The 26456-nt window shown below is 54.5% G+C and overlaps 1 protein-coding gene across 1 annotated transcript in view; it reads left to right on the top strand.

Annotated features, from left to right (window-relative positions):
* Positions 1-1129: 1129 nt before the first annotated feature.
* The window catches only part of NDRG1 (N-myc downstream regulated 1), a 54958-nt gene continuing 29631 nt past the window's right edge, over positions 1130-26456 (top strand). The window contains exons 1-3 of the mRNA XM_059995221.2: positions 1130-1230; positions 13285-13365; positions 16701-16736. Coding sequence (XP_059851204.1) covers positions 13303-13365; positions 16701-16736 — 99 coding nt within the window. The 5' untranslated portion in view covers positions 1130-1230; positions 13285-13302. The remainder of the gene's footprint in view (positions 1231-13284; positions 13366-16700; positions 16737-26456) is intronic.

Genomic DNA, 26456 nt, shown 5'->3' with positions numbered 1-26456 from the left:
CTGGGCAAGGGGCCTGGGGACAACGACAGGGTCTTTTCTTCACCCATAAAATGATGCTCTCGCAGTGCAGTGATTCTCACCGGGGCTGCACATTAGAACCATCTGGGACGCTCTTAAAAGACGTCTGGTCTGCCATCCTTGAGATTCTAACCAAACTGTCCTGGGGTGGAGCCCTGGCACGTACCTTATAAAAAAGAGTTCCGCCGGGCATTCTGACCTGCAGAGCGGCTTAAGAACACGGAGTCAAAAACCAGACAGCAGACAAGGAAGCTAAGCGTCGAAAGGGCGCTCAGTACAAGTTCTGGGATCCAGAAGAGGAAAGAGTGAGAATCTTCCCTTCCAGCCAGGGTCCTGGGGGCGGGGAGAAGGACTCCAGGGCGGGAAAGGGCGGGTGGGCTCAGAACTCTGGAGGCGGGTAGGAAGCGGTGCGGGGGGTGGGGACGGGGCGGTGTCCAGGCTGTAGGATGGGCTGAGCAAGACGGACGTGATTAAATGGGAGCCTGCATTTCAGCGGAGAGCTGATGCAACAAGGCAGGGGCATGGGGTGAGAGTCGCAGGGAGCGGGTCTCCGGGAAGCAAAGGAGGCAGCTAAATGGGGCTCGGGAGCTAAAACCTGGAGGAAGTAGGGAATCGCCCGTAAGGGATGTCAGGGCGTGGCGCGACGGGACTCGGAAGAAGAAACTCTGAGATGGAGATGGTCACACAGAGACACACGGAAGTCCCCATGCACACGCACGAGCGCGCACAGGCACACGCACCCGCGCACAAACGCATCCCCGGTGCACACACGCCCGCTGCACACGCCGAGGCCCCGGCCTTCCGGGCGAAGGAAGGGACAGCAGAGCCTAACGGCCGCCGGGACCGGAGGCCCCTCCCCGCCGCGCCCCTACTCGGGCTTGCGCAACAGGCGGCGGCTCCGGCGGGCGCCCGCCGCGCGCTGCCCCAGCACGGCCAGTGGAGCCCAAGGGAGCGGGAGGAGCGCCCGCGAGGAGGGAGCGGCGAGGGGTGTGTCCCCGCTGCGAGCCGGGCCCGGGAGGGCGGGGGCGGGGCGAGGCACGGGGGGCGGGGCCACAGCGCCTATAAAGTCGCCCTCCTCCGGGGCATAAACAAACCTCCCCTGGCTCCCAGCTCAGGCTCGGGAGCGCACGCCTCTCTTCGCCGCTCTCCTTGCTCCCTCTGGGCGCCGCCAACCTAGCTCCGGCTCTTTCTGCTTTTCTCTCTCAACCTCAGGTAAGCCTGACGCCCTCTTCCCGCCGGGCGGGGAAGGATCGGTAGCCCGTGGGTGCTGCTGCAGCTCCTGGACCGCCCTTTGTGGCCCCGCGGAGCTGCAAGTGCTCGGCTTCCCCGTGGCGCGAGGGCGAGAGCGAGCAGGGGCTTTGGGGGCGCGGGCACTGCCGGAGTGAGGGGTTTCGATTCGGCTACAAGAGGAAAAAAAGGTCCACGTTCACCTTTCCCTTAGCTGAGGAAGTGGGATCCTGGGGGTCGGGGTCGGGGGTGGAGAGGCTCGGGGCACACCTTGACCGCGCTCCCGGGGCCCTCCCAGATCACAGCTGGCGCCGCGGGCCGGGGGGCGAGCTGGAGCTGGGAGCAGGGGGAGGGACCAAGAGTGCGTGTGTCGGGGGCGGGGTGGCGTTTGTCCCTGCAGTGGGGTGTCTGGGGAAGGAGGGGTTGAGTGCGCGTGTGTAGAAAGGCGGTGGGTAGGGGTGAGCGGCGATGGGGATGAGGCGGGAGAAGGGGGCGTGGGTGTGCCTGCTTCCCAGACTGTGCCCAGAGTCAGGGTGCGTCCGAGGGGCGGGGGCCCATTCAGCCTGGAAGCAGGGGTGGGGCGCGCTTGTGTGTGTGTGTGTGTGTTCGTGGTGGGGTGGGTCCGAGGTGTGTCACAGCGCGTGTGACACGCGCGGGAGCGAGGGTGGCAGGGTGCGGCCCCCAAGGTGGCCTGGGGTGGGCACTGTGGCGTCGCGGAAGAGGTGGCCTGGGCCGGAGGGGGCTTCGAGTGGCGTCACTTTCGCCTCCGCCCAGCCTCCCCCGCTTCGCCTCTCTCCCCTGCCTCCCGGGCCCGCCTCTCCTGCCCTGCAGGAGGAGAGCCTCTGGAGTTGCTCGGACGTTCTTGGGCCATCCGCCGCGGTCTCTGGTTCAGCCGTGGGCAGGGCGTGTGGTGCAAAGCGGTGCGCTCCGGGGCAAACGCGCGGTCACCGCTTGGGTCACGTTAGTGGCTGACGCTGGGACTTAGTGGCTCTTTTCCTTACCCCTCCCCCCCACCCCAGCCCACCAGTCCCACTCGCCCGTCTGTCGCCTCTGCTGTCAGACGTCCCTGTGGGTCTGGGGCAGCACCGATTTGTGGCTTGGAAGGGGGAGGTGCCTGGCAGCTGGTGGGGGAGGGTAATCTGGGGGCGGAGGGCCCGGTTGTCTTGTGCCCGAGACCAACTCTTCTTCGCAGATGTCCTGGGCGCTTCAGTTTGAAGTTTGTTTGGTTCCTTTGAGCTACTGGGAAAGATTAAAGATTCGAAGAGAGTTCAGCCAGTGGCCACGCAGGAGGGCTTTAGCCTCCTCCTAATGGCCATTAGCCATACTTCACCTTCTCCTAAAGAACAAAATAAACACAAACCGTGTTCTTGCTATGAAAAATGCAGTTTCAAGGCAAACCTTCCAGCACAGCCTCCTCCTTTATAGAAATTCTGGAATCGTTACTGAGTTTCACAAACGTGAACTGAAATAAGCAAGGTACAGAGAGTGCCGGCCCCGGCACCTGCCTTCAAGGGGCTCACCAAGTAGGGGAGGAATGCAGGTGCGGGTGCAGCCCCCAGCCCTCTGTGGTGGTAACTGCTGGAATGGAGCGGCACAGGGTGGGAGTCAGGGGAGGGGGGGAGGTAGAGGTGGTCTGGAAGTGCTGGGAAACCTCCAAAGGGACAGTGCTCTGGTGTAAGGATCGAAGCCTGGGATGTCCCTTCGTAGCTTTGCGGGACCTTGTCTCTCATTAGAGAGTGAGAAGGAAGCTGTTGCCTGCCTCGCCCCATCACTTGGCACCTGGCCCAGGGCCAGGTCCTTGGGCAGGGATCAAATACAGACGCTGAATGAATTGAATGGCTCCTTCCCTTCTGGCCCACTCCCCGATGATCCCGCAGGTAGCCAGCATCCCGAGGAGGCAGTAGACCTTTCGGTGGTAGCATGTGCCTGGGCTTTCCAAGCAGACCTTGGAGCAGCTCTTAGGGTCTCCTCTCCTGGGAATCAAATCCAGGATTACTATCCATTGGTTTGATAATTTGGACTGGAATTGAAAACTCACACAACTTACTGGTCCAACTTCTACCCATTTTACAGATGGAAACTGAGACAGGGAACGACTTACCAAGGATGAGCCGAAACCGGGAATCGGCTCTCCATGACCCTTTCCAGGGGTCTCCTGGCTGGGATTGAAGGTGGTGAAAGGGGGTCTCAGTCTTGAGAGATTTATTTTCTGCTGTCAGAGGGGCAAAAATAAATTGGATCTTCACTGAGTTTCTGGTGAGGAAACTTTCCAGACAGAATGTGGGTGGTTGATTGATTTTCAGTGTGAATTGTGTGTTCTTGAGAGATTAGCAGACTCAGTCTAGTGAGAAAGGGCTGCAGCCCCGCTAAGCGGTGGTTGATGGGATTTGGGCTGCCTCCTCCAGCTTGGACCCCAGATCTAAACAGAGCTGGACCCCCCTTTCCCTCCCCTCAGTGCATTGAAATCTGGCCTGGGCTGCCTCAGCAAGGAAGGGGAAGAAAGATCGCATTGTGTTTTTCTGATGGCCTGAAGCTGCAGTTCTTCCTTGGGACCCAACTCCAGAGAATCCCATCCAAGGCGTGACTCAGAAGGCCCTGTGCTTCAGAAAGGAAGCCAAGGTGATGACTCAGCATCTGAGATTCTAGCAGGGAGGGGGCCTGACTCAGGCGGAGGGGGCCGGGGAGGGACAAGACCTCTCTCTCTTCAGATCAGTGGCTGTATCCTCGCATCCCCTCTCATCTCTGCAAGAGCTCTGCTTGGGCTGTCTTGGCTCCATTGAATGGATGAGAAAACCAAGGCCAAGAATGTTGAAGGGACTTGCTTGTGGGCCACGTGACTGAACGTGGGAGAGCCAGACTAAGAACCCAGGGAGTCAGACTTGAAAGCCTTTGTTCTTTTTCATGATAGCGTGTTGGGGTGATTGCATAAGGGCTTGAATGAAAAGTACAGAGAGGCAATCAGGAGCTCTGGGCCTCAGTTTCCTCCCCTGAAAAATGGGAATAACAGACAGCACTGTCTCACTGGGACGTGTAAATATTAATTGAGTTAATCCGTGGAAGGAACTGAGAACAGTACTCGCCTGTGAGGACACCGTGAGGGACTTTGCTGTCAATCAGTTCCACAAATGACAAGGCACTTCCTTGGCAATCAGCGGCAGGAACCTTTGTTCTAAACTTACCCAGACCAGTGGGAGCACCTGCAATGCTGGACTCATGTCTTGCTTCTTGAAGTTTTTCCAAAAAGCTAGGCTTGGGCTTCCCTGGCAGCGCAGTGGTTAAGAATCCGCCTGCCAATGCAGGCGACACGGGTTCAAGCTCTGGTCTGGGAAGACCCCACATTGCCGCGGAGCAACTAAGCCCGTGCACCACAACTACTGAGCCTGAGCTCTGGAGCCCGCGAGCCACAACTACTGAAGCCTGCGCGCCTAGAGCCCATGCTCCGCAACAAGAGAAGCCACTGCAGTGAGAAGCCCGCGCACCGCAACAAAGAGTGACCACTGCTCGTTGCAGCTAGAGAAAGCCCGCACACAGCAACAAAGACCCAACGCAGCCAAAAATAAATACACTTATTTAAAAAAAAAAAAAAGCTAGGCTTATGCTGAATGCATAAAAATGTAATGGGAACCTGGTCTGAAATGCAGATTTCCAGGCCTTGTAGGTCTGGGATATGCCAGGAATCTGCATTGTTTCAAAGCTCCCTGGGCTGGGCTGGGGGTAGGGTGTACTGAAGGCGGCCAGAGTTGAGGATACCTGCTCCAGAATAATGGGTAGGGGGAGAGGAAAAGAAAGGGGTGGCCACATTTCTCATGCCTCCAGGGTCTGGGGACACAGTACTCAGTACGTAGCTCTTATCTGGCTAATGTGACTTGTGATTTCAGGGCATCGCCTGGTTCAGTTGAGATAGGAGACATCCTTGCCATTTCTCAGGTCAGAAAACCGAGGCTTGCGCGGGTCACTTGCTTGTCCAGAATCAAGTGATGGGGTTCTGTTCCACGTGAGCCGCCCTGGACCTTTCCCTGCCCACAGCCTTCTGGACCTGTCTTTAGAACTTGAACTTTGTTTCTTGGATTCATTTCGGGCAGCCCTTCCTGCCTCCCTGATCTCAGTCTGGTTCCAGCCCTGCCCTTCTGCTTGCTCTCTCTCTTTATGTTTGGAGACAGAGACAGGCGGGTTGGCCATTTCTGCTGCAGAACCTGAGGAGGTTAAATTCCCTGGACACTCACTTGGCCCCCTGCTGTGCCAGCCCAGGCTTGTTGGAGCGGGGTGGGCAGGAGGGGTGGGGGACTCTTATCAGGTGTGCATGGAGCCCAGCTCTCCAGGGTGGGCGCCTTGTGAGAAGAGACCTGGGTAATCCTGGGAATCTGACTTGGCACCACAGGACAGACCAGATTACAGAATTCGGGTCCACACAGAGGTCTCTCTTTGACCCAATCTTTGACTCCATTTACTGAAGACCTGCCAAGCCCTGCTCACCCGGGCTCCAGCTCCAGGCGTTTCCATTCCGGCAGGGCTGTCCCTCCAACAGGTGGTAGGAAATGGGGCTCGTTAGCAGTCTGGGGGCCTTATCTTTTATAGATTTTTTTTCCTCCTTAAACCTGTGGAAACCTCTGTACGTATAAATTTTACGCCCATGTGCAGCTCTGCTTAAAGAGGTGGATGGGGACCGGGGTTCCATCCTGTTCCCCCATCTTGACCCCCGACTCCACCCTGTTGGCTTTGAGAAGGTTCTGGGCAGCCCTCTCTGAATGTGGGTGTGAGAGGCATTCTTACGAGGCAGGTAATTCTGAGGACTGTCTTAGCTGGAAGCCTTCACCTCCTTTCCCCTCTCCTTATTAATCATTGAACTTGTCTCTTTTCTCCAGAAAGCCCTCCCTGGCTTTCCCCTCCGGGAAGGCAGGTTGGGTTAGGTACCCTTCTTGGATCATTCTGGGCTGTCTCCTTAGGCACCCTTTTCCCCGTAGACCTGAGAACCTGGCACTTAGTAGGCGCTCAATTAATGTTGGTCCAAAGGAAACCTCCACTTTTTAAGGAAATAACTTGGGCCCTCTTGTGTAGGAAAGGTCGGAAGGCCATCCAGAGGGTAGAAGCAGCAAGACCGTTTCGGGGAAGGATCCCGTCAGCGTGGCACTCATCCCATCTCGGGGACAAAGGGTTTTGTAGGAAGAAACTACATCCACATCCAATGCGACACTGGCTCCGTCTGTGTGCTTTCCACAAATTATCCCACAGACCATCCAGTGCCGCCTATGCTTGTCCCGCAGATTCTCAGAAAAATCCTCTGACCCACCCAGCATCCTCCTTTGGACTTCCATCATTCTGCTCGTCCCTGCAGACGGTCTGATCTTCTCTCTGCCAAACACGTAGCTGGGCTGCCAGAACTCCGCTGAGAACCTACAGGAAGATCCTGGGTGGTGTTGCAGGGAAGGGGGTGGGCGAGGACCAAGTGCTGGCCCCTCCCTCTTCCTGCTATTGTGTCCCAGACACACTCCCTGACCTTCTTGCTGGTTCTGTGCTCTGGCCGAAGACAGACAAGTTCCGTTTCAGCTCTAGACTCGTACCTGGGGAATGCATGCAGCTGGGTGTGTCTTCTCTTTAGTGATTCCTTTTTCTTTTTTTTTTTTTCATTCTTTCAATATCAGTCAGTTCCTTGAATGCTGCCGAGGTTCAACCTCCATGCAGAGCAGCAGGGGCCTCGAGGAATTCTGATCGTCTGATCTGCTTTTCCGCAATTGTGTTGTCACTGTTTTATTGACTTTTGAAAACCCTATTTTTGACTTCCCTTCCCCTCAACTGGGGAACTTTCTTGAAGGTCCAGTGAGTCCAGCCATATTTTTTCCTAGGTTTATTACTTAAGAAAAACATTGAGAGTTAAGGCCACCAAGTTCCTCACCCTCCCCAGAGCCTTGGGTTTCGAAAGGTCCAGAAAACATCAAGAGAACCCACCAACTGCCTGGTAGCTTGGCATCAAAATCTCTTTGGCAAAGAAAGGACCAAAGAACGCATTCACAGCAAGGCAGAAAGAGGCAAGGCAGAAAGAGGCAAGGCATACCCCAAGGCTACTTTCCTTGAGGTTAACGCAGACAGGGGTCTGTTCTCTGGAACCTTCCGGGGGTCCCTGTATTCGGGGAAGATGTTGTGGCGACAGCAGCACCCGTTGATCCCCCCGCCCCCCTTTTAAATTCTGTTCTATAAAGAGCCCAGTGTGCTGGAAAAAACACTGCTTTCATGTGGCTTGGAAACCAGGCGTGTTCTGGAGCAGACAAGATCTGGACCACTGGCTGACCGTCACAATCAATGCAAACTTATCAACAGTCGCTCCTGGGCCCTCTCTCTCTGCTTCACTGAAGGACTCCAGGAGGCTGTGGTCTGCCTGCGCCTGCCCTGCACACCTGCACCCATGTCGAAGGATGGAGTCTAGGCCTTAAGGGAGTCACATGGGCCTTGGCGTTTGAGCCTCAGGTGACCCATCTGTAAGCTGGGATGATCAGATCCACATTCTTCCAGGGACCTCCTTGAGGAACAGATAGAACAATGCAGGGAACCCTTTTTCAAAGTATTGGATTTGCCATGTCAGGAAGGCACTCTGGGGAAAAGCTAAACACAGAAGTCCTTCTGGGTATTGTGAAGGGAGAACAGAAAAGTCTAAGACGTGGGCTGGGCCTCTCATGGTGGCTCAGGGGGGCTGAGAACCTACAGGAAGATCCCGGGTGGTATTGCAGGGAAGGGGGCCTCTCGTGGTGGCTCTGGGGGGCTGCCCATGGTAGAGGGAGAAACACATGACTCCCCCAGCTGATCCACACAGGGGAAGCCTCCTGGGCACACACATAGCCCATCCTCAGCACATCCTCACCCCGGGGCTGGGTGCACGGTATGTATGTCTATTTAGAGCAAGCTGGTGTCGCGGTCAACTGTCCCCTTTAAGGTTGCTTTAAGCTGTGTCATCTTGATGCTTGGCGACTTGGGGTACATTTCATAATCTCTCTGTGCCTCCGTTTCCCTGTCAGATTGTTCACGCTAAGGTCCACCTTCTGGGGTTGCTGGAAAGCTCAAAGGAGGGACAGAGTTTGGAGCCCGGGAGGTGCATAGAAGTTCTTGCTGCTGCGGTCCTGCTGTGCGCGTGCAGGGTTTTGGCCACTCCTGCTGAGATGGGCGCATCTTGGGGCTCCCAGAGCACATCCTGGATGTTTGTCTGCTGGACACCCCCGCCCTGCCTCGGGGGAGTTCTAGGGGCCCAGCAGAGCTTGCAGATAGGTCCCCCTGTGTGGCTTGCTAGAAGAGTGCCAGAGCTGGAGGGAGACCCTGTTTAATGGACAGGGAGGGTCGAGGCCGGGAGGAGAGGTTCTTCCAGGTTCCCAGGGCAGATGGATCCAGGCAGAGCCAAGCTGCATGGGGCCCTGGTAGGACCTCAGGGTGCACGGCCCTTTTGTCTGCGTGCAGCACTCTCCCCTAGGCTCCTATCCATCCTGAGCTTTGGGGACCAGGTGCTGTCCATAGAACACCCGCCACGTATTTAGTAGATGGGAAGCCAAGGCCCAGGGAGGGGATGAATGACTTGGGGAAAGTCATGTGGCGGGGTTTCCATGCCCCGACTCCTAAGCAGTGTTCCTGCTGCTCTACCAGGGTTTTTGAGAATCCCAGGCTCTGTGTCCCTCACTCTCCCAGTGACTGGTTAACAGCTCTCACGTGACCTCATTGCCTGAAATGCCTCTGCCCGTTGCCTTCCCAGTCCCCGAGGTCACCTATGTCCCTCCTCTGGACAAATCTCAGTCTTGGCTTCCCTGGAACCCATGAAGTCCAGCTAATTGCTGACTGACTCCTGGGTCTGTTGAACTGGAAAGGTATTTGCCCGCACCCGTTGGGCCTTTGTTACTCATTGACCTGTGTGATGGTGCATTGGGTCTGATTGCTGGAAACCCATGTGGCACCTGCTGAAGCTCTTCTCTGTGTCCCCTGCTTGCTGGGCCACTCGGGGACTAAGAATGTATAAAGCATAGACTTGTGTCCCCACAGATGTCCGCGGTCTCTGAGGCAACCAGAAAAGTGCACTGATTAATTAAGCAGCTGTTTGCCACATTCTGTGTGCCATAGTTTCATTTAAGCCCCGCTGCTACTCACTGGGAACAGGAGTTGTTACGCCCATTTTATAGATGAGCAGACTGAGGCTCAGAGTTGAGATCACAGAGCCAATCAATGGTGATGCCCAGGTCTGACCCTCAAGTCTCCCCGCCTAGCTCCTGGCTACCTTTCACTTCTGCGATGTTGGTTTTCTCAGAATTCTTTCTGGGCAAGTAGGTGGGAAAGGTTTATACCACTGGTTTATATGTGGTATAAACCAGTCTGGCAGCTGGCCTTGTGACCTGGAGCCCCGTTTTGGGCACGGAGTGGGGTTTTAGCAGAAGGAGGCCTGTCCCAACCTCATTTCCTGTCTGGAGCCGCTTCCTTCTGTGCTGAGACACAGTTGGCAGGTACGGCCCCATCCCCATGCTGCAGGGTGGCTGGGAGTCGGACTCCTGGGCTCCCACTCCTGTGCCCTGCGCGGCCTGGCCCTGTCACCCCCTGTCCATTGCATGATTGCCTCAGCCCTTTTCAGTCCGACGCTGCGCTGGGACTTTTCAGGAGGCCGTGGAGAAGGGCAGGGACGGGCATCCAACGCTCGGCCTCAGGTGCAGGGAGAGAGCTTGCTGAGCCAAGTTGGGCCTCAGGTCGGCTGTGGGGAGTGACCCTGGTGTGACCCTCCGAGTGGCACCTGGTGGGGGCGGGGGCACCAGCCAGAGCACCCAAATCAGGTCCCCTCCCATCGGTCCCTGACTTGTCACATAGAGTTGTCAACGGAGCTATCAGGGGTCCTTTCTGTCTCTGCTCAGTGCCTGCATGAGAACCTACTGTACGGGAAAACCACCTCCGAGTAAATCGCCGTACAGTCCACGCTTGTTGGAACTCAGATGGTCTTTGAGGGCTAGTCTTGCCGGGGGCGGTGGCAGATGATAGGAAGGGGGGGCCCGAGGGGCTGCTGGGAGATGTCCCTGGCTTCACCCAAAGCACGTCAGCTTTCTTCTTAAAGACAATCAATTTTTATGTACTGAACTTCCTTGTAAGGTTTCCTTTAGGCAAACAGCTTCTGAACCAAAAGTTTGCGAAGTTTTTGGATTGAGGCGACAGAGACAGGGTGAGGGCTGGCCTCAAGTGGCCTAAGTCGGCGGAGCTGGGTGCCAAGCAGGCTGTCTTCTTGCTCCTCCAGTAGCGCAGGGAGGGCGGTGGGGGGCATGGGGAGGGGGAAGGTTCAAGGTGCACCTTCTGCAGCCCATTTGGGCAGCCTCGGTTATTGCGGGCAGTGACCTAGATGGAGGTCCCGGCCAACTCTTCCTGTTGGGACATTTGCAGTTACGGCTATCAGCTACAGGCTGCCCCGGGCCTGCAGGCACCCCCCTGCCCCGGACAAGAAGAACTGGAGCGTCCCTCTGCTTTATCTGGTCTCCCTGCAGACCTCGGCGTCCTGGGGACCTCACTAGCTGCTTCTTGGTCTAGGCCAGGGTGTCTCAGCCTCTTCCCTACTGGGACCAGATAATTCTGCTGCGGGAGCATCTTGTGCGCTGTGGGATGATTAACAGCTGCCCTGGCCTCCACCCACTAGATGCCAGTAGCATCGCCCAGTCACGATGATCAAGAATGTCTCCATAAAAAAAAAAAAAAAAAAGAATGTCTCCAGACAGCGCCAAATGGAGGGGGGGAAGAATCACCCTCGTTTAGACAAACACCGGGAGAGCTCTCCGTGGGCTCCGCCCTGAGCCTCCCCAAGGCCCTGAGCACATGGAGGGCGGCGCCCTCACCCAACCCGCCCAAAGCAGCGATTCTCAAATGCTGATGTTCAAGGGATTCGTGCCTTTTCAACCCACTGTCTCTTGGGGTCTGGGAAGCTGGGTTGTCGGAAGGAAAAGAAGGCGTGGAGTGAAGAGATGTCTCTGGGAGCATGTTCGGGAAGCCAGGAAGGTTGGACTTGAACTATTTCTTGTTCTGAAAGAGGATGAGGGGGCAGGTAGAGGCCAACAGTCTAGTGGGATCATGGCACCTGGCAGCCAAGGAGACCTGAGCACACCGGGCTGAACTGCAGTCTGGGATGAGCCCCTATAAATGTAGACCTGTTTTCACTCTTGTGGTCTGGTGGTCATGTAAGAGTGAATTTACGTACAAACATTGCTCTGAAGCTGCACGAAAGCCGTTCATCTGTCTATTCAACAAGCGAGTTGAGGCCCGACTTTGCACCTGGCTGTGATGCTGGGAGCTACAGGTAGGGAAGGGAAGGGGCCGGGTAGGCTACCTGTCCACAGGGGGCTGAAGGAGGCCTGCCCGGGCCCGCGCAGGGGGTAGCGGGAGACCCCAACTTCATCCCTGGCTTCTGAAGGAGCCCCTGTGAAACGTAAAGTCCTTTCCCTCTGAGCACGAACGGTGGCGTTGCCAGAGCCCCGGGCTTCTGGAAGTCTCCCTGCGCTGTGTAGGCGAGGTGTCCCACGGCCAGGGTCTCGGGACCACGAACACGCTGAGTTAGCAAGGCCGACAGACCTTGGCTTTTCATGCCTCCTGCTTCCAAGCTGGCAGCTGCCCAGCAATGTTCACAAATATAAAACCGACTTTGTTTTCAGAATGTTCTGGAGCCTGGACTCCAAAGGCTGCATAAAGGCATTCTTGTGGGGCTGGTTATCTGCTGGGGAAAATCGTGCCGGGGCCCCAGACCCGAGCGTCCCAGGGGATCTGCCCACGGAATGCCATGTACGGCGGCGCAGGGCTGGGGGCCGGGTGGCCCCTGCTCTTTCGCCCGCTGACCTCCGAGAGGTGTGTCATAAAGAGGGCTCTTCTGGGTTCGGGGAGCTGGATCTTCAGAGGAGCCCTGGGCTGGAAGTTCAGAGACTTGCATTCTCTCTCTGGCTGTTAACGTCTGCGGGGAGCTTGGGGCGAGGTCCCCATCCTGGAAAGGAGCAGCGTGAGGGCCGAGGTCAGGCGGCTTTTCACCAAGTACCCGACGCGGAAGATCTGGGTCTGTGACCTGAGGGTCCCTGGCCTCCTCCTGTCACTTACTTCTTCACCCTGTCTCGTTGGCCTCTGCCTGCAGCACGGAACCCTCATTCTGGACTCTCTGTGCCTCACCCCGGTACTGGTGGGCGCTTCGTTCTCCCAGTTTGACTATTCATCCGTAACAAGAAACGTTTATGCCACCAGGTCCTTGATTAGGCAACCAGGTGTGCGCTCAGTAACTGTCACCGCCCAAGCCTCGCTCCCCAGGGAGTCGATTATGGTGGCATTTCCGCCGCCCGAGCTCTGCTCAGCTTAGCTCCTTTGGTTCTTCTGCACTTGCCTGGGCGTCAGAGCCAAGGAGGACCTCTTCTGCCGCACCCCGATCTCTGCCCCCACCCCGACCCTCCCCACCCCTGCTCTCCCACCCCTGCTCTGGCTCATGCAGTGCTTTTTGCCTCAAAAGTCCTTTTTCTTTCAAAATCCTCCTGAGTGGTCAGTGTCAGACCCCTTGGCGTGAGGTGTTCCCTGCCTCCTGCCCCTCTCCCCCACAGCATGGAGCAGAGTGCCCTGGACAGAGCTGGACACGGGGGCGTCTGCGTGGCCGCCCCTCTGTTGGGGCCCCTCTCGTTTGAGGAGGAAGAAGGAGGAAGCTAGTGCCACGCCTGCCTGTGGCGGGCCTCTGCGACCTTCTGCCCCCTTTCGGTCGTCAAGCTGGGGCTGCCTGACTTTGGGCTTGGAGATGTGGGTCTCCTTCTAAAATGCAGGGAGAAACGTCTTCGGTGTGGTGGGTGGTCTTGGACTGGGTGTGAGGGCCTGGTTTTGAGTGTAGATGCGTCCGTAAGCCTCAGTTTCCCATCCTAGGAAATCTACTCCCCTGGGTCCCCAAGAGTGGGATGGGATGGGGCGGTGGGTAGGACGTAGGAGCTGCTGGGCTGTGCAAGTGAAGGCTTGCTCCCTGGCCTCAGATTTGCTCCTTTCTGAAAACATGTCCCAGCAGGAAGCGCTAACCTCCTGGTCTCTGTCCCTTTGTAGGCAGGTGACAGCAGGGACATGTCTCGGGAGCTGCAGGACGTGGACCTCGCTGAGGTGAAGCCTTTGGTGGAGAAAGGAGAGGTGAGTGGAGATGCCCCTGGCTAACCCCATCCCATGCCCACTCGTACACAGGCATACGTGTGTGCACAATGGGAACACGCGTGCATGTACACTGCCACGTGTGTATACATGCACACACACGCACATGCCCACTGCTTCCTGGTTTCCACAGGTCACCTTGTCCAGGGATGCAAAGGGACAAGAAGTACCAGTTCAAGTCCCAGCTTGGCTCCCGAGTGCTAAGGCACTGTGGCCAGGCCTCTCACCCACCACTGGCTTTTCTGCCCTCTCCTCACTGATCTCATTTGTGAAGTAAGGACATTGAACCAGAGTTGTCACCTCCACCTCTGGCATCCTGTGGTTCTAAAACCTTCAGCATGAAGCCCGTTGTCCATCGACTCTGTCTGCCCCATAGCTTAGAGGTTAAGGCCACATACACTGGGACCGGACTCTCTATGTTCAGATCCTGCCTGTGACACCCTGCAGCTTTGTGACCACCAGCAAATCCTTCAACCTCTTTGTGCTCCAGGCCCCCAACTTTAAAAAACAGTGACACTAGGACTTATGTCATGGGGCCAGGGTGAGGATAGAGTGGGTTAATTCATGTGGAGCCGTTAGAACCCTGTCCGCCCTGAAGGGGACCAGCTTTGCTCATGAGCTCTTGTTGCTACAATTATTACCATCTTTTCGGGCAAACCTTTCAGGTCGACAAGGCCTCCCTGTTGGAAACAGAAGCCCCTGCCCTACAGCCCAGCCTGGCATGATCCATCCTGGACCAGCTGTGGATGGATGTGAAAAGGCTTTTCATTTACATAGTTGACGCTGTATTTTTAAACTATGTTCGCGTCCCGGTTCTCACGGAGCCTCTTAGCGGCCGGTGATGAGACACCTTTTTTTAGAATGTAAAGCTCAGGTTCAAAAGTGCAGTTACTCTGAGGTCAACTCAATGCTTTTGAAAGTAATAATTAGCATGCGTGAGCCACGTCCTGTGTGCCTGTCTCTGGGCCAGTCACACTTCATGGATTTTCTCCTGCTAAACGGAAGGATAAGGCTGTGGTTGATTAGAAACTAGGTTCATTGATTGCTCCCATTTTACAGAAGAGGAAGCTGAGTCTCCAGGAGGTTAATTTGTCCTCTTGGGTCGGTCACATGGTTACAAAATGTGGGGCTTGGAGCCAAGCTCAGGCCGGCTGCCACTGGAATGGGCTTATGACTCTGCTAGTGGCTGCTCTGTTTTAGGTCCATTAGTTCATGGACTTTTCATTATGAAAGTGGGAGGCAACTTTCTATTTCCCATTATATAGATGAGGAAACTGGTCTTGTTGGGAAGGGAATTGCCCAAGTTCATTTGGATAGGTGACACAGCTAGTATTAGAAGCCAGGCCAGGCGAAGCTGCAGAATGCTTGAGATCATTCCCATGCTAGGGGTCTGCAAACATCTGCTATAAAGGGCCAGATGGTAATATCTTAGGCTTTGAGGACCACATGGTCTCTGTTGTAACTACTCAGTTTTATAGTTACGGCATGAAAGCAGCCCTAGACAATATGTAAGCAAATGGGCTTGCTGTGTTCCAATAAAACTTTATTTACAAAAAAAAAGGTGGAGGAATGGGGAGGGCCATAGTTTGCCAACTATAATACTATTCACTATTCATGCTGCAAATCCATTTCCTCTTCTGTCTGAATCTTTGACACAGTATTGAAAAGCAAACAAACATACAAGAAAAAAAACAACCCCTAGGTGATACAGATACATATCAACATATTCTTATCCCTTTTGAAAAACCATATGAAATAGTATACCATGCTTTGCTTTATTTATTTAACCACTTACGATGGAGACCTTTCCAACGTCAGTCCATAGAGCACTTGCTTCTCTCTTGCCAGTGTCACAGTGTTCCACCACATTTATTTGACCAGTGCCCTGTATGTGGACACTGGGGTCCACATTGCCATTACCAACAGTGCGGCAGGATGTTCATACACTCGTTGGATCTTACACGTACCTCATTTCATACACATGCAGGTGCAGCTCTAAGGTAAACTCCCCAAGTGGCATCGCTGAGTGCAAGGGTAAATGCATTTTTAAACACAGCATTTATATATTTTAGGCAGCACAGTGCTACCCTTGGAAAATTTTACTTCTCAAACAAACGTCTAAAAGATTATCATCTCATGTCAGCCTATCTCTAAGTAGATATTGACCCTTTCTTTCAAGGTTTAGATGGAAGTAAACCTTCCAATTCCTTAGATTGACTCAGCAAAGCGTTTTTAATTAGGTTTGCTGTTGGGAAGTTCTTCCTGATGTCTGTCCTCAACCTCGATGACCTCTGCACTCTTGTTAACATATTGAAGGTTAGAGTTGTTCAGAATAGCTTTTCTACTCCCTCCTAGCAACACACACACACACACACACACACACACACACACACACACACACACACACACACGAAGTATTTTTGGCCACATTTGCTTCCACCTGAATTTATCAAACTCCCTAATGTTCTTAACCCCAGCCCCAGGGGGTGTGAAGCTATTTTAATCTCTCTCAGCAGGCGGCTGTTACAATCTTATCTTCCAACCCCTGGCTGTCCCAAGGGGTCCTCCTTCCCCTTCCGTCACCTCTTTTGCCTTTTGCTCTGCTGAGCTGTTTTCTTTCATGGTGGGTAGTAGTGGGTCTAGCTGGGCCTCCGCTTTCAGGGGGTGTTTGAACTCCATCTCTGAGCTGAGAGGAAAGCATGCCAGTAACATCTCTTGGAAACTTTGGCCCAGGGTGGCTCCAGCTTCAACTCTGAGCTGTACTTTCACTGCTACTCAGGGGACAAGGGCCCCTTTCCTGTCTTCCTGGGCTTGGCCTGCCAGTGTCAGCTCTGGTGAAAGATGGAATTTGGGCTGGACACTCAGAATTGTTGGATTGAGGGAAATGCTCTGTTCTCCTCTTCCACCCATGAGAGATTGGACTTTAATCTAGATGATAGGCTGTCGTGGAAGAAATTTAAAGGCAGTAACATGGTCAGGTTTGAGCTTTAAAAGTATAGCACATAGGTGGAGACAGAGGGATCAGTTAATAGGCAATTACAGTCCTGTATCTCTCAAGCTTGTGGTCAGCTTAGACCTTCAGATCTTTTTTCACTAAGGCTGCAGTCAAAAAGGAATCCATCTACTGTGTCTACTTTTCTGCTGGACTGCTATTCTTTGAGATGAAAAGTCTCTCTCTGTAAGGCATTAGAGAGGCCCCACAGAGGACATAGGGTAGATATAACAGACTCAGGGCATGGAGAGGTCCGTGTGTTCTGACATTATTTCTCTGCTCCGGGAAACTGATGAAACTGACCATGTCTCTTGTCTTTCCACAGACCATCACTGGCCTCCTGCAAGAGTTTGATGTTCAGGCAAGTAGAAGACGTGGCTTCCCTTCCCCCTTTCCTACTCTGTCTTCTCTCTTTTCCTCTTTCTTCCATTGGTTAGTTAAGTGTTCAGATGTTAGGGGTAAGGGGAGAGAAGGAAGTGGCCTCAGCTGATTCCCCACACTCAGCTTCTCTCCCCGGAGAGAAGCGCATTTGAGTTCTGGCCAAGGGCGTAGGAGCCAGTTACCCCCTGTGAAAGCAGGACAGATATCCAGCCCCCTTCAACCCTGCAGAGCTGGGCAGAGCTGTGGGGCGTGTGTGGAGGGAATGGCAAGACACTGAGTGGGCTTGGGACCCTGCGATGGGAGGGAATGGAGGAAGCAGAGGCTTGACGTTCTTGGCTGTGCCTGGGAAAGTGAAACCAGCCTTCTCTGTGGTTTTCTGGCTCCATCTCTGCTCCAGGTTGACATGAGAGCTAGGTGGGAGGTGCATCTAAAGGTCTGTCCAAGAACAAGTTTTGGGGAGAGTGGGTTGGCCTCTCATGGCCCAGGGGTGGGTCAGAACCTCAGGAACTGTAAATCCTGGACTCATTATCCCAAAGCTGCATGGGCCCCATGCTGTGCCAGGTGCTGGGGATGGAGCCGGAAGCCTGAGCACATCCGGGTCTTGTGGGCTTCCTGGAAAAGATAGGACCGAGGAGAGACCAGATGCAGGCCGTCACGCTCACCTGGACCTCTGCCTGCACATCACACAGGTGCCCGGGCTTCCGGCCCATTCTGAGCCCTGCGTCTCCATCATACCTTTCACCCCCTTCCCCCCCCCCAAATAGCTCACTCATCCTCCTGAATCTTGTATTTCAACGATCGGCCCACCACCCATCAGAGGCTGGGAATCTTGGCGTTGTCTTTGGAAGGAAGGGGAAAGAGGGAGAGGGGTTGGAAACGTCGGCTGGGGTGAAATCAGGGAGGTGAATGTGCGAAGATCACACTCAAGGTGTGTGGGCCTTAGTGCACTTATGCGTCATCCTGGCTATACCTGGAGACCCCCCTGACCCGCGCCTGTGGAACCCACGGGGTGTGTCCGAGGTGTTGGTTTCTGTCCGGCCGTTTGTTCTCTGAGGCCAACACATCCTACTGTGTAACACTGACTTGTTCAGAGCACACTTATTACACCACCACTGTGCACCAGGCCCTGGACATCCAGACGTGTGACACCTGAACTCTGCAGGGGACGCCCCACTGAACCCCAGCAGCGCTGTGCAGTCGGGATTGCTGTCTCCATTCTTAAAGCTGGGGAAACAGGCTCAGAGGTTAAGCGTGCCTGGCCCTCAGTTGCACGGTTAGACAGTGCCCGGTGTGATTTGACCATGAAACCTGCTTTTACAGCCTCCTAGCAGCGTCTGTGTCAGGGCCAGAGCAGGCAGCCTGAGCAAGGGTTAGCAGCCGTCACATGCCCTTTACTTAAGAGCGGTGCTGGCTTGGCTTGAAGGCGACTCCGTGAGCTGGCAGGGATGCCGCCTGCCCGAGGGAGGTCCTTCCAGCCTGGGGCCCTCTCGCCTCCCTCGCTGTCAGTGGGCGTCTGGGGCAGTCTGCAGGGACAGCTCGGGCTGGGACAGGTCATTTCCACCCCAGGGGTTTGTGATTAAAAGCAGCTGAGCCTGGAGATGCCCTCTCACCCTCCGGGAGCAGCTCTCTGACTCATCAGCCCTGGGTTTATAGCATCACTGCTGTCCCAGCCTCTCAGTGCATCTGCAGTGGATGAACTCAGATCAGGGCTGGCATCTCCCCATTTTATGAATGAAGAAACTGAGCCACCCAGACGGTGAAACTTGCCATAGTCAGGCCACAGCTGAGATGTCATGGCATCTTGAACAAAAGCATCTTTTTTGCCCCCTTTTTTGAGTCAGGCCAACCGGGTTTAATTCTAGCTGACCCTTTCAAGGTGTGTGCCCTTGAACAAGTTACTCAGCTCTTCTGAGCCTCCCTTACCCTCCATCTGTAAATTTAATAAAACAGTAAGAATGACTGATTTTGAGCCCTTACTGTGTGCCAGGCGCTGTTCTAGGCAGGCCGCCTTTACTTTAATTTAATTTAATTAAGTGCACGCATTTACTCTTTGCAAGAGCCCTGGGTGTGGGTTCTGGTATCACCTTATTGCAGGTGAGTGGTGCCCCCAGGTCATGCAGACTTGGCCCTCCCGACTTCCGGGCCCCTCCCCATCTCTCCCGGCTGTAACTCAGACACCAGTGCCGTTCACAGCGGCGCTTACTGCTTAGAAAGCAGAGGCCACACTCTCTGCAAGAATGCAGGTCATAGGCATGGATGGACATGTGGAAGCGACCCTTAGACTCCAGGGTCTGGGAACCCCCTGAGCCACCAGCTCCCCCCTGCACATGTCCCCGGGGGTGGGAGGAAACGTGGTCAGACCTCCAGGCACACTTTCTCCTCTGAGGTCACTGCTGGTGGGGGCTCAGCGGGGTGGTGTTGACTGAGCCTGCAGCCCTACTAGAGCTGGAAGCCAGGCCACCCGGTGGGCTCAGCCCACCTTTGTGCAGAGGAACAGAGAGGGACCTGGGATGGGTAGGACTAGGGCAGCTCCCTGGGTCCAAGACTGAGAGGAGGCAGGGCTATGAGTAGCTCAGGCCCAGGACAATGGCTAGTCACTCAGCCCCACCCATCGCCGACCGACCATGCCTGGTTTGTTCGTCCCACTGTGACTCAGACTGTCAGCTCCCTGCACCTTCTAGGCCATCAAAGGTTGGGGGACCCGAACCCATCACTTCACTGGCTGTATCGGCACCCAGAATACAGACCTCAGTCTTCAAGGAGCGCTTGGTCTCATGGGACATGGCTTCTGGTTCTACTCTGTTATACTTGTTTAAGAAGAAGAGAGTCAGGGTTCGGAAGCCACTTGCCTGAGGTCCCCTGCAGTGACAGGAAGGTGGCACCAGACCCCGGGCCTTGCCTCTTCCAGCCCTGAGAGCTTCTCGTTCTGCCCACGCCTGATGAGGCTGGTTTAATGGTGCTTCCTGCGAGCCAGGCCGTGTGCTAAGGGCTTCCCGGCCAATATCTCATTTAACTCCTCAACAACAGCATAAGCAGAGATACCGTTATCTTCATCGTTCAGATGGGGAAACTGAGGCCGGAGGCTGGGACTGGGTATCCCACCCAGGTCTGTTGGAGCGGGAAGGAAGCCCGTGCTCTTACTGTGCCGTTCACGGGCCGAGGTCTCTGCCTCTCCCGTCCCCGGGCCAGAGCTCCCCCCGCTGGTCTCTTGTCTCACAGGACACTGGGTACATGGGGGTGCTCTGGGAAAGTGGGAGGTGAATAGGTTGTCTCCAGGGGTCCCAGGTTTGGCTCACCCAGCCCCTCAGTTTACACCTGGGGAAACTGAAGGACAGAGAAAGAGGGGAATCGTTTGTCCAGGCTTGTGAGGTGCGGGCAGCTGAGGGTGATGACACCTGATCCTCTGTCTGGTCGTTTCCCACCCTCCTGAGAACAGGGAGAGACGAGTGACAGGGCAGTAGAGCTGCAAAGATGCAGCAGCTGTGGCAGCCGCGGCCCTGGCTGTTCGATGGGCTCTGGGGGCTGTGAAGCTTGAGTGACAGCCCCAGGGGCTGGCTGATCATTCGGGGCTGGGCTGGGCGGGGCTCCGGGCAGGGAGACTAACGTACTTTCTCTGTCACTGAAATGTCAGCTCTCGGTCCCGCTCCCGCCACCGAAGCAGCCATCCCCTCTGTGGTTTCGTCTTCCTGCAGCAGCCTTTTGATGTCCCTCCTCCCCAAGGTCAAGGCCACAGATTCAACCAGACTCGAGAGCCGGGTTTGCCCTTTCTTGGCTGTTTGACCCAGAGCAAGATGCTTCACCTCCCTTCAGCCTCAGTTTCCTCATCTGTGAAATGGGGAAATTCGCTCCAGCCTTGTGTAGAGAGGACAGTGACAGAGGGGAGCCCTGATGTGATGTTTCCCAATCAGTATTGGTCCAATAACACACCTGCTCTACCAACTGTATCATGAAGTTCTTCCAATTTTTATTTTTGTGTGTGTGGTGAAACACATACAACATAAAATTGACCATCCTAACCATTTTTAAGTGTCCACACTCCAGTGGCATGAAGTACATTCATAATACAGTGCAACCATTCCTTCCATCCATCTCAGCACTCTTTCTTTTCTAAAAAAATTTTTTAAATTAATTTTTTTATTGAAGTATAGTTGATTTACAAAATTGCATTAATTTCTGCTGCACAGCAAAGAGACTCGGTTACACAAGTTTATACACTCCTTTATTATATTCTTTTCCATTATGGTTTATCCCGGGATATTGAATGGAGTTCCCTGTGCCCTACAGTAGGACCTTGGTGTTTATCCATTCTATATGTAATAGTTTATATCTACTAACCCCAAACTCCCAGTCCATCCCTCCCCCACCCCCTTCCCATTGGCAACCTCCAGAACTCTTTCCATCTGGCAAAACTGTAACTCTGTCCCCATGAAACACTAATTCCCCATTCCCCTCCACCCAGCCTCTGGCAACCATCATTCTACTTTCCGTTTCTAAGAATTTAATTACTCTAAGTAGCTCACGTAAGTGGCATCACACAGTGTTCGTCCTTTTGTGATTGGCTTCCTTCACCTAATGTCACGTGAGAGAAGTTTCATCCAGGCTGTAGCCTGTGTCAGAATGTCTTTCCTTTTGAAGGCTGAATAATACTCCTCTATATGTCTAGACCGAATTTTAATTATCCTTTCATCTACCAGTGGACACTTGGGTTGCTTCCACCCTTCTGCTGCTATGAATAGCACTGCTGTGATCATGGGTGTGCAACACCTGTCCAAGACTCTGCTTTCAGTCCTTTTGGGTGTGTACCCAAAGTGGAATTGTTGGGTCCTATGGTTATTGTAGATTGCTAAAATTTTGGTCATTCAAGAAACCTGGAAAACGTAGTTTATCTCTTCTCTGTGAAGATAATTCCTCGCTTCCGTGTCACTCTTGACGGTTTGCCAAGCACTGTTATGCGCTCCCTTCTCCGGGCACAGGTAGTAGCAAGAGCAGGGGACAGGAGTTTGGGCCCTGCGCAGGCGAACTTGAAGGTGGCTAAGGCTGGAGTGGGCGGGCTGCCACGTCCTCAACGTCAGCAGAGTGGCAACCTGAAGACCACAGAGGTTAGCCTCGGCGAGGGGCTGGGGAGGCAGGAGACGGCTCATCAACATCGTGCCCCAGCCTGGGCTGAGCCAGTGAGTCCCAGAGCTGTCCTGGGAGGTGGATGCATTTTCCCAATTGTGCATTCCTTTGTTCCTAGAACAAATGCCTGCTCTGTGTCTGGCATTGTCTTAGGTGCTGGGAACACTGGAGTGAGCCTGACAGGCAGTGAGCCCTCTTTCCAGGGGCTTCAGTTCTAAGCGAATAGCTCAGCACCGTTCCCCGTGTGTTGCCCGGTTTTGCTTTCCCACTGCTCACAACGAACTGTCTTCATCTGACAGATGGAGAGCCTGAGCGCAGAGCGGTTCAGTCGCTTGCCTGAGGTCACGGGGTGGGAGAGGGGTAGGGCTAGGATTGCACCCAGCCTCCTGACTCCCTAGAAGGGGGAGGCAACACACATGAAGGATTCAGCAAAATGACAACCCCAGCTACTGTAGGGGCTTGGAAGACGATGGTGCAGGTTGATGAGATGGGGCAGGTTAAGGGGTCGGGAAAGGCTTTTGGAGGAGGTGACATTGGACTGAGACCTGAGTGATTTGTGAAGTCATATGACAGGAGAAGATTAGGGACCGATCACCCATGCAGAGGCATTGGCACATGGAGAGGTCCCTCTGGCTTGGATTCTGAGTCCTCGAAGGGCGAAGTGTATTCTTCCTGGAAGCTGTTATCTTACAAATGAATCACAATATTTGAGCTGCATCCGCGTGCCGAGCGACACTTTGTCAAGGTCGTTTCCAAAAAGATCTTTGGATAAAACTATATTCATTTAGATTTGGCTACTAGATCTTGTTGACTCATGATATCTGTGAAGGTTTCCCAGATTTCCAGCAGTCTCTAAAATCGTGGGCGTGGGTCGCTGAAGGATGTCCTTCAGAGGATGCCGTGCACCGTGCTGGCTGACGTTCTCTGGGTCACGGGGCCGGGAGCAGAGACTGACAGCACCTTGGTCAGCGGTGGCTGCAGAGCGTACCAGCGCGGAGACTCTCCCACCCACCCTAACCTTGGATTCACGCGGGAGCTCCTGCAAAACGACAGTCTCCTGCCTGCTGTGGGCTTCAGCTTCTCTGAGGAGCCAGGCGGGGGCCCAGGCTTTCCCAGGGGCTTTTGTTGAATCTTTTGGGACTTTGTACCCTCATGCCTTCTTGACAGATGAGGAAACTGAGGCTTTCCCATGGCCAGCGACTGTGCAGGGGCCGCATCGAACCCAACTCTGCCCCAGATCAGCTCTCTCAACCACGACGTGTACTGCAGTGCTAGTAGGTCACCTTTGCAATTTCTGTCAGAAAGGATCTGGCCAGGCAGATAATCTGAACCGTGCTACGGTGGGTTTATGTTCAAGCCCTTGAGGGGGAGCTGCTGTAAGGACCCGAGAACTGACATCCTCAACGGCCACCCACTTTCATCTGTTCATTTAGTTGGTCCTTACGGCTCATGGAATCAGGGCCCTGTCCGGGCAGTGCTTTGGGAGTTGAGTTTAAGGAGGCTGAGCTGCCTCACCGTGTGTGTCCAAAAGCAGCCAATGTTATTTTTCGAGGAGTATTTGGTACTTCAGCATTTTGACTAAATCGGGCAGACTCGTTTCCTTTCCCAAAGTGGTCGAGAATTTTTTTTTTTTTTTTGCATGAATCAAAATACACATTGTTAGCCCAGAGGTCCTCAGTGAGAAGCAGCTCCAGATCTGCTGTCTTAGGAGACAGCTTAGCTGCCAGAGCAGATGGCGTCTCGGCCTTATCTCTTCTGGCCTGACGTCACCTTAGGATGGGCAGCTCCTGAGACCCTACTTTGTCCCCCCTTGGAGAGGCTCTGGAGCCCTCAGAGCACAGAGCTGGGTGGGCGGTTGGCCTGAGGTGCTGGGGCTGCAGGAAGGAAGTGGTTTGATCTGACTCTGCAGAGAAGGTTCTGGCATCAGACTAGGCAGTTGTGTTTGCAAATCTGATGAGTGGGGAAAGTGAGAGTATTTTGGGTTCTGGTTTATTTTCTTTGGCTAGAATTCTAGAATCCAAGAATATCAGAGCTGGCAGATGCTTTATTATCCACCCCTACCCCTTCTGCTCCAGGTGGGGAGCCACTTGGTGGAAGGCCACTGAGGGGAGGGAGAGGTGGGAAGGGAACAAATGGGTATTTGCGTGCCCACCCGTTGTCTCAGGGCTTCCCTGCCAAGGTGGGAAATGATACTCTCCTTAGCAGATGAGAGACCAGTTTGGAGATGTTAAGAAACTCGTCAAAGGGTACTATTGAGATAGTCCTAAGTTTGGTCCATCTGACTGTTAGATACATACTAAACCGTGGGAGTCGTAAGAGCTGGTGTATCTTGAGCGTCAGCTGTTTGTCAGAAACTGTGCTGCCCTCTCTTCCTGCATCATCTCATTTAATTCTCAAAACAACCCTTTAAAAGAGGTTTTGTTGCCAACCGCGCTGAAGAGACGGGGGTTTAAGGGACTTGCCCAGTGTCACACGATGATGAGATAGATGGCAACGCTTGACTCAGTGCGGAGCCAAAGGCCATATAACTGGGGTGGGGGGGGGGAGGGCAGCGTGGGGACAGCAGAGTCCACTGCTCGTCACTCCCCGCTCAGGGCTGGGTAACTTCCTTTGGCCCCAAATCTCCTCTCCTGGTGCTATTTCTAATTCCTTCCACCTGGATCTTTAGTTATTTGGATGGTTTGATTTGATTCAGTTTCCATGGGAATCTGTGTTTGTGTGCTCACCAGGGATCTCCGGGCAATGAGCTGATGTTACCCACAGGCCCTCTGGGTGGAGGGGACAGAGGGGGCCGGGGCAGGAGGGGCAGTGGGCCGGAGGGTCTCCTGGGGTCTGGCTCCTGCTCTGGAGCTCCCAGTCTGGTGGAGCTGGGCCGGAGGGGACGTCTGATCCCCATCGTGTGGGTGCTGACTTTTTTTTCCCGTCTCTTGGAAGCAGATCAGCTCACAGGGAAAATGGAAATGGTGACCTTTTGCGCATTTCTTTCTTGGCACACGATTGCTTCTTGTCCTCCTGCCCCCTGACTGAAGGTGGGAAGACCTCGGAGTCTTGGAAGTCCTCAACCCATTTCCCATCCCCGCCTGCCCCCAGCCTCACTTCTGGGAAAGCCGTTGGGACTTAGAGCGAACTCCGAGCGACAGATGGCAGCGGCACGCATCTGGGTCAGTGCCAAGGGAGGCTTTGCCTCTTCTGCCCTCCTCTGTGGGCTTCCTGGGAATGCCCTCCTGGTGGAAGGGACAGAGCACCTCGCCCGACAGCGTCCCCGTGATGGGGCTCCGATGGGCTTCCCAGGTCGGTCCAGCCCAGGCCATCAGGCTGACCTAGTGTAGACACACATCTCCTGGTGCTGCAAAATAGATACAGTGGACAGAAGCGGGTTCAGGTCAGCTTTCCCGCTGCTAGCCCTGCGTTCTTGGGTAGTCACCTGACTTCCTGGGGGCTTAGTCTTCTACCCTGTAAAAATGGGGGTAGTAGCACTGTCCCCAGGGTGTCACGATTGTGACGTAAACACAGCATCAGACTCAGCACACAGGCGTCCTTTGCCTCCCTCTGCTCCGGGGATGGCCCTGTTTCCACTCTTCCGCTTTTCCCTAATCCAGGAGAGACTTTCCTCCTGATTCTTTCTTGCTTGGAGAATCGCCGTCGTCACGTGGGTTCCAGCTTCCCGCTGTACTCCCAGGCTGGTACCCTTTCCCCCGCTACAGATCATTCCCTGACTCTAACTCTTCTGTTTCTCCATGTGATGGCAGCATTAAAGAAAGCTGAGAAACGGAGGGAGCTTGGCCCCTTTGAGATCTTCTTCTCTTCTAGGTGTCCCAGGGGGCCAGGTATCAGGACTCAGAGGCCCGAGGGCCTGTCCAGAATCTTAACTCTGTTACCTGCAGCTGTGTAGCTTTGGGGGCTAGGCTTCAGCCCTGGAGGCTGGCTTTTGCCATCTGTGAAATGTCTGTCCTAAGAGCACCGGGGCCAGACCTGGCTTTATGGTGTTTGTCCGGTAAGGGGACGGCTGCCCTTCTGTGCAAATACGATTGTGCGCACACGTACCGTCCCCTGTCAGTCTTCATAATCCATGTGCTCCTTACTGAATGGTCAGGACGAGACCAGTGGCTCAGCCAGGCCTCCCCTCCCCCACTGAGGGCACAGGAGATGGACCAGGAAGATGGGGGGAGGGGTTATTGCACATAAAGCTGGTGGTGGGGCAAGCCCCTGGCCTTTTCTCTGGAGCCTCTGTTCTCATGCTTTGCCTTGCTTGCCTCAGCAAGCCTTGCCTTAATACTACATCTGATGAGCCTAAATCAGCTTTCTTTGCCTGCTGTTGCAAAGGGCGCCCTCTGCCCTCAGGCTGTGGCTTGACCAAGGCTTGCTAGACCGAGGGGAGGGGCGGCCCAGCGCGCCAGCTGACTTAGAGCCTGGGTAAGTGTGTCATCCTCTTAGAGTCCAAAGCGTTCAGCGTCTCCCTGGGGCCTGCTGGGCAGGCGGATTATGGAGGGAGGTGCAGCAGCTGGTCTCAGAGCTCTCCTAGATCATCCAACCAGCTGCCTTAAACCCTGGGGACTAGTCCCTGTGGCTTCACAGTAATCGT

The sequence above is a fragment of the Delphinus delphis genome, chromosome 17, assembly GCF_949987515.2.
Source record: "Delphinus delphis chromosome 17, mDelDel1.2, whole genome shotgun sequence".
Taxonomy (NCBI): Eukaryota; Metazoa; Chordata; class Mammalia; order Artiodactyla; family Delphinidae; genus Delphinus; species Delphinus delphis.
The sequence above is the reverse complement of the archived record's forward strand: the minus strand, read 5'-3'. Positions and strand labels throughout refer to the sequence as shown.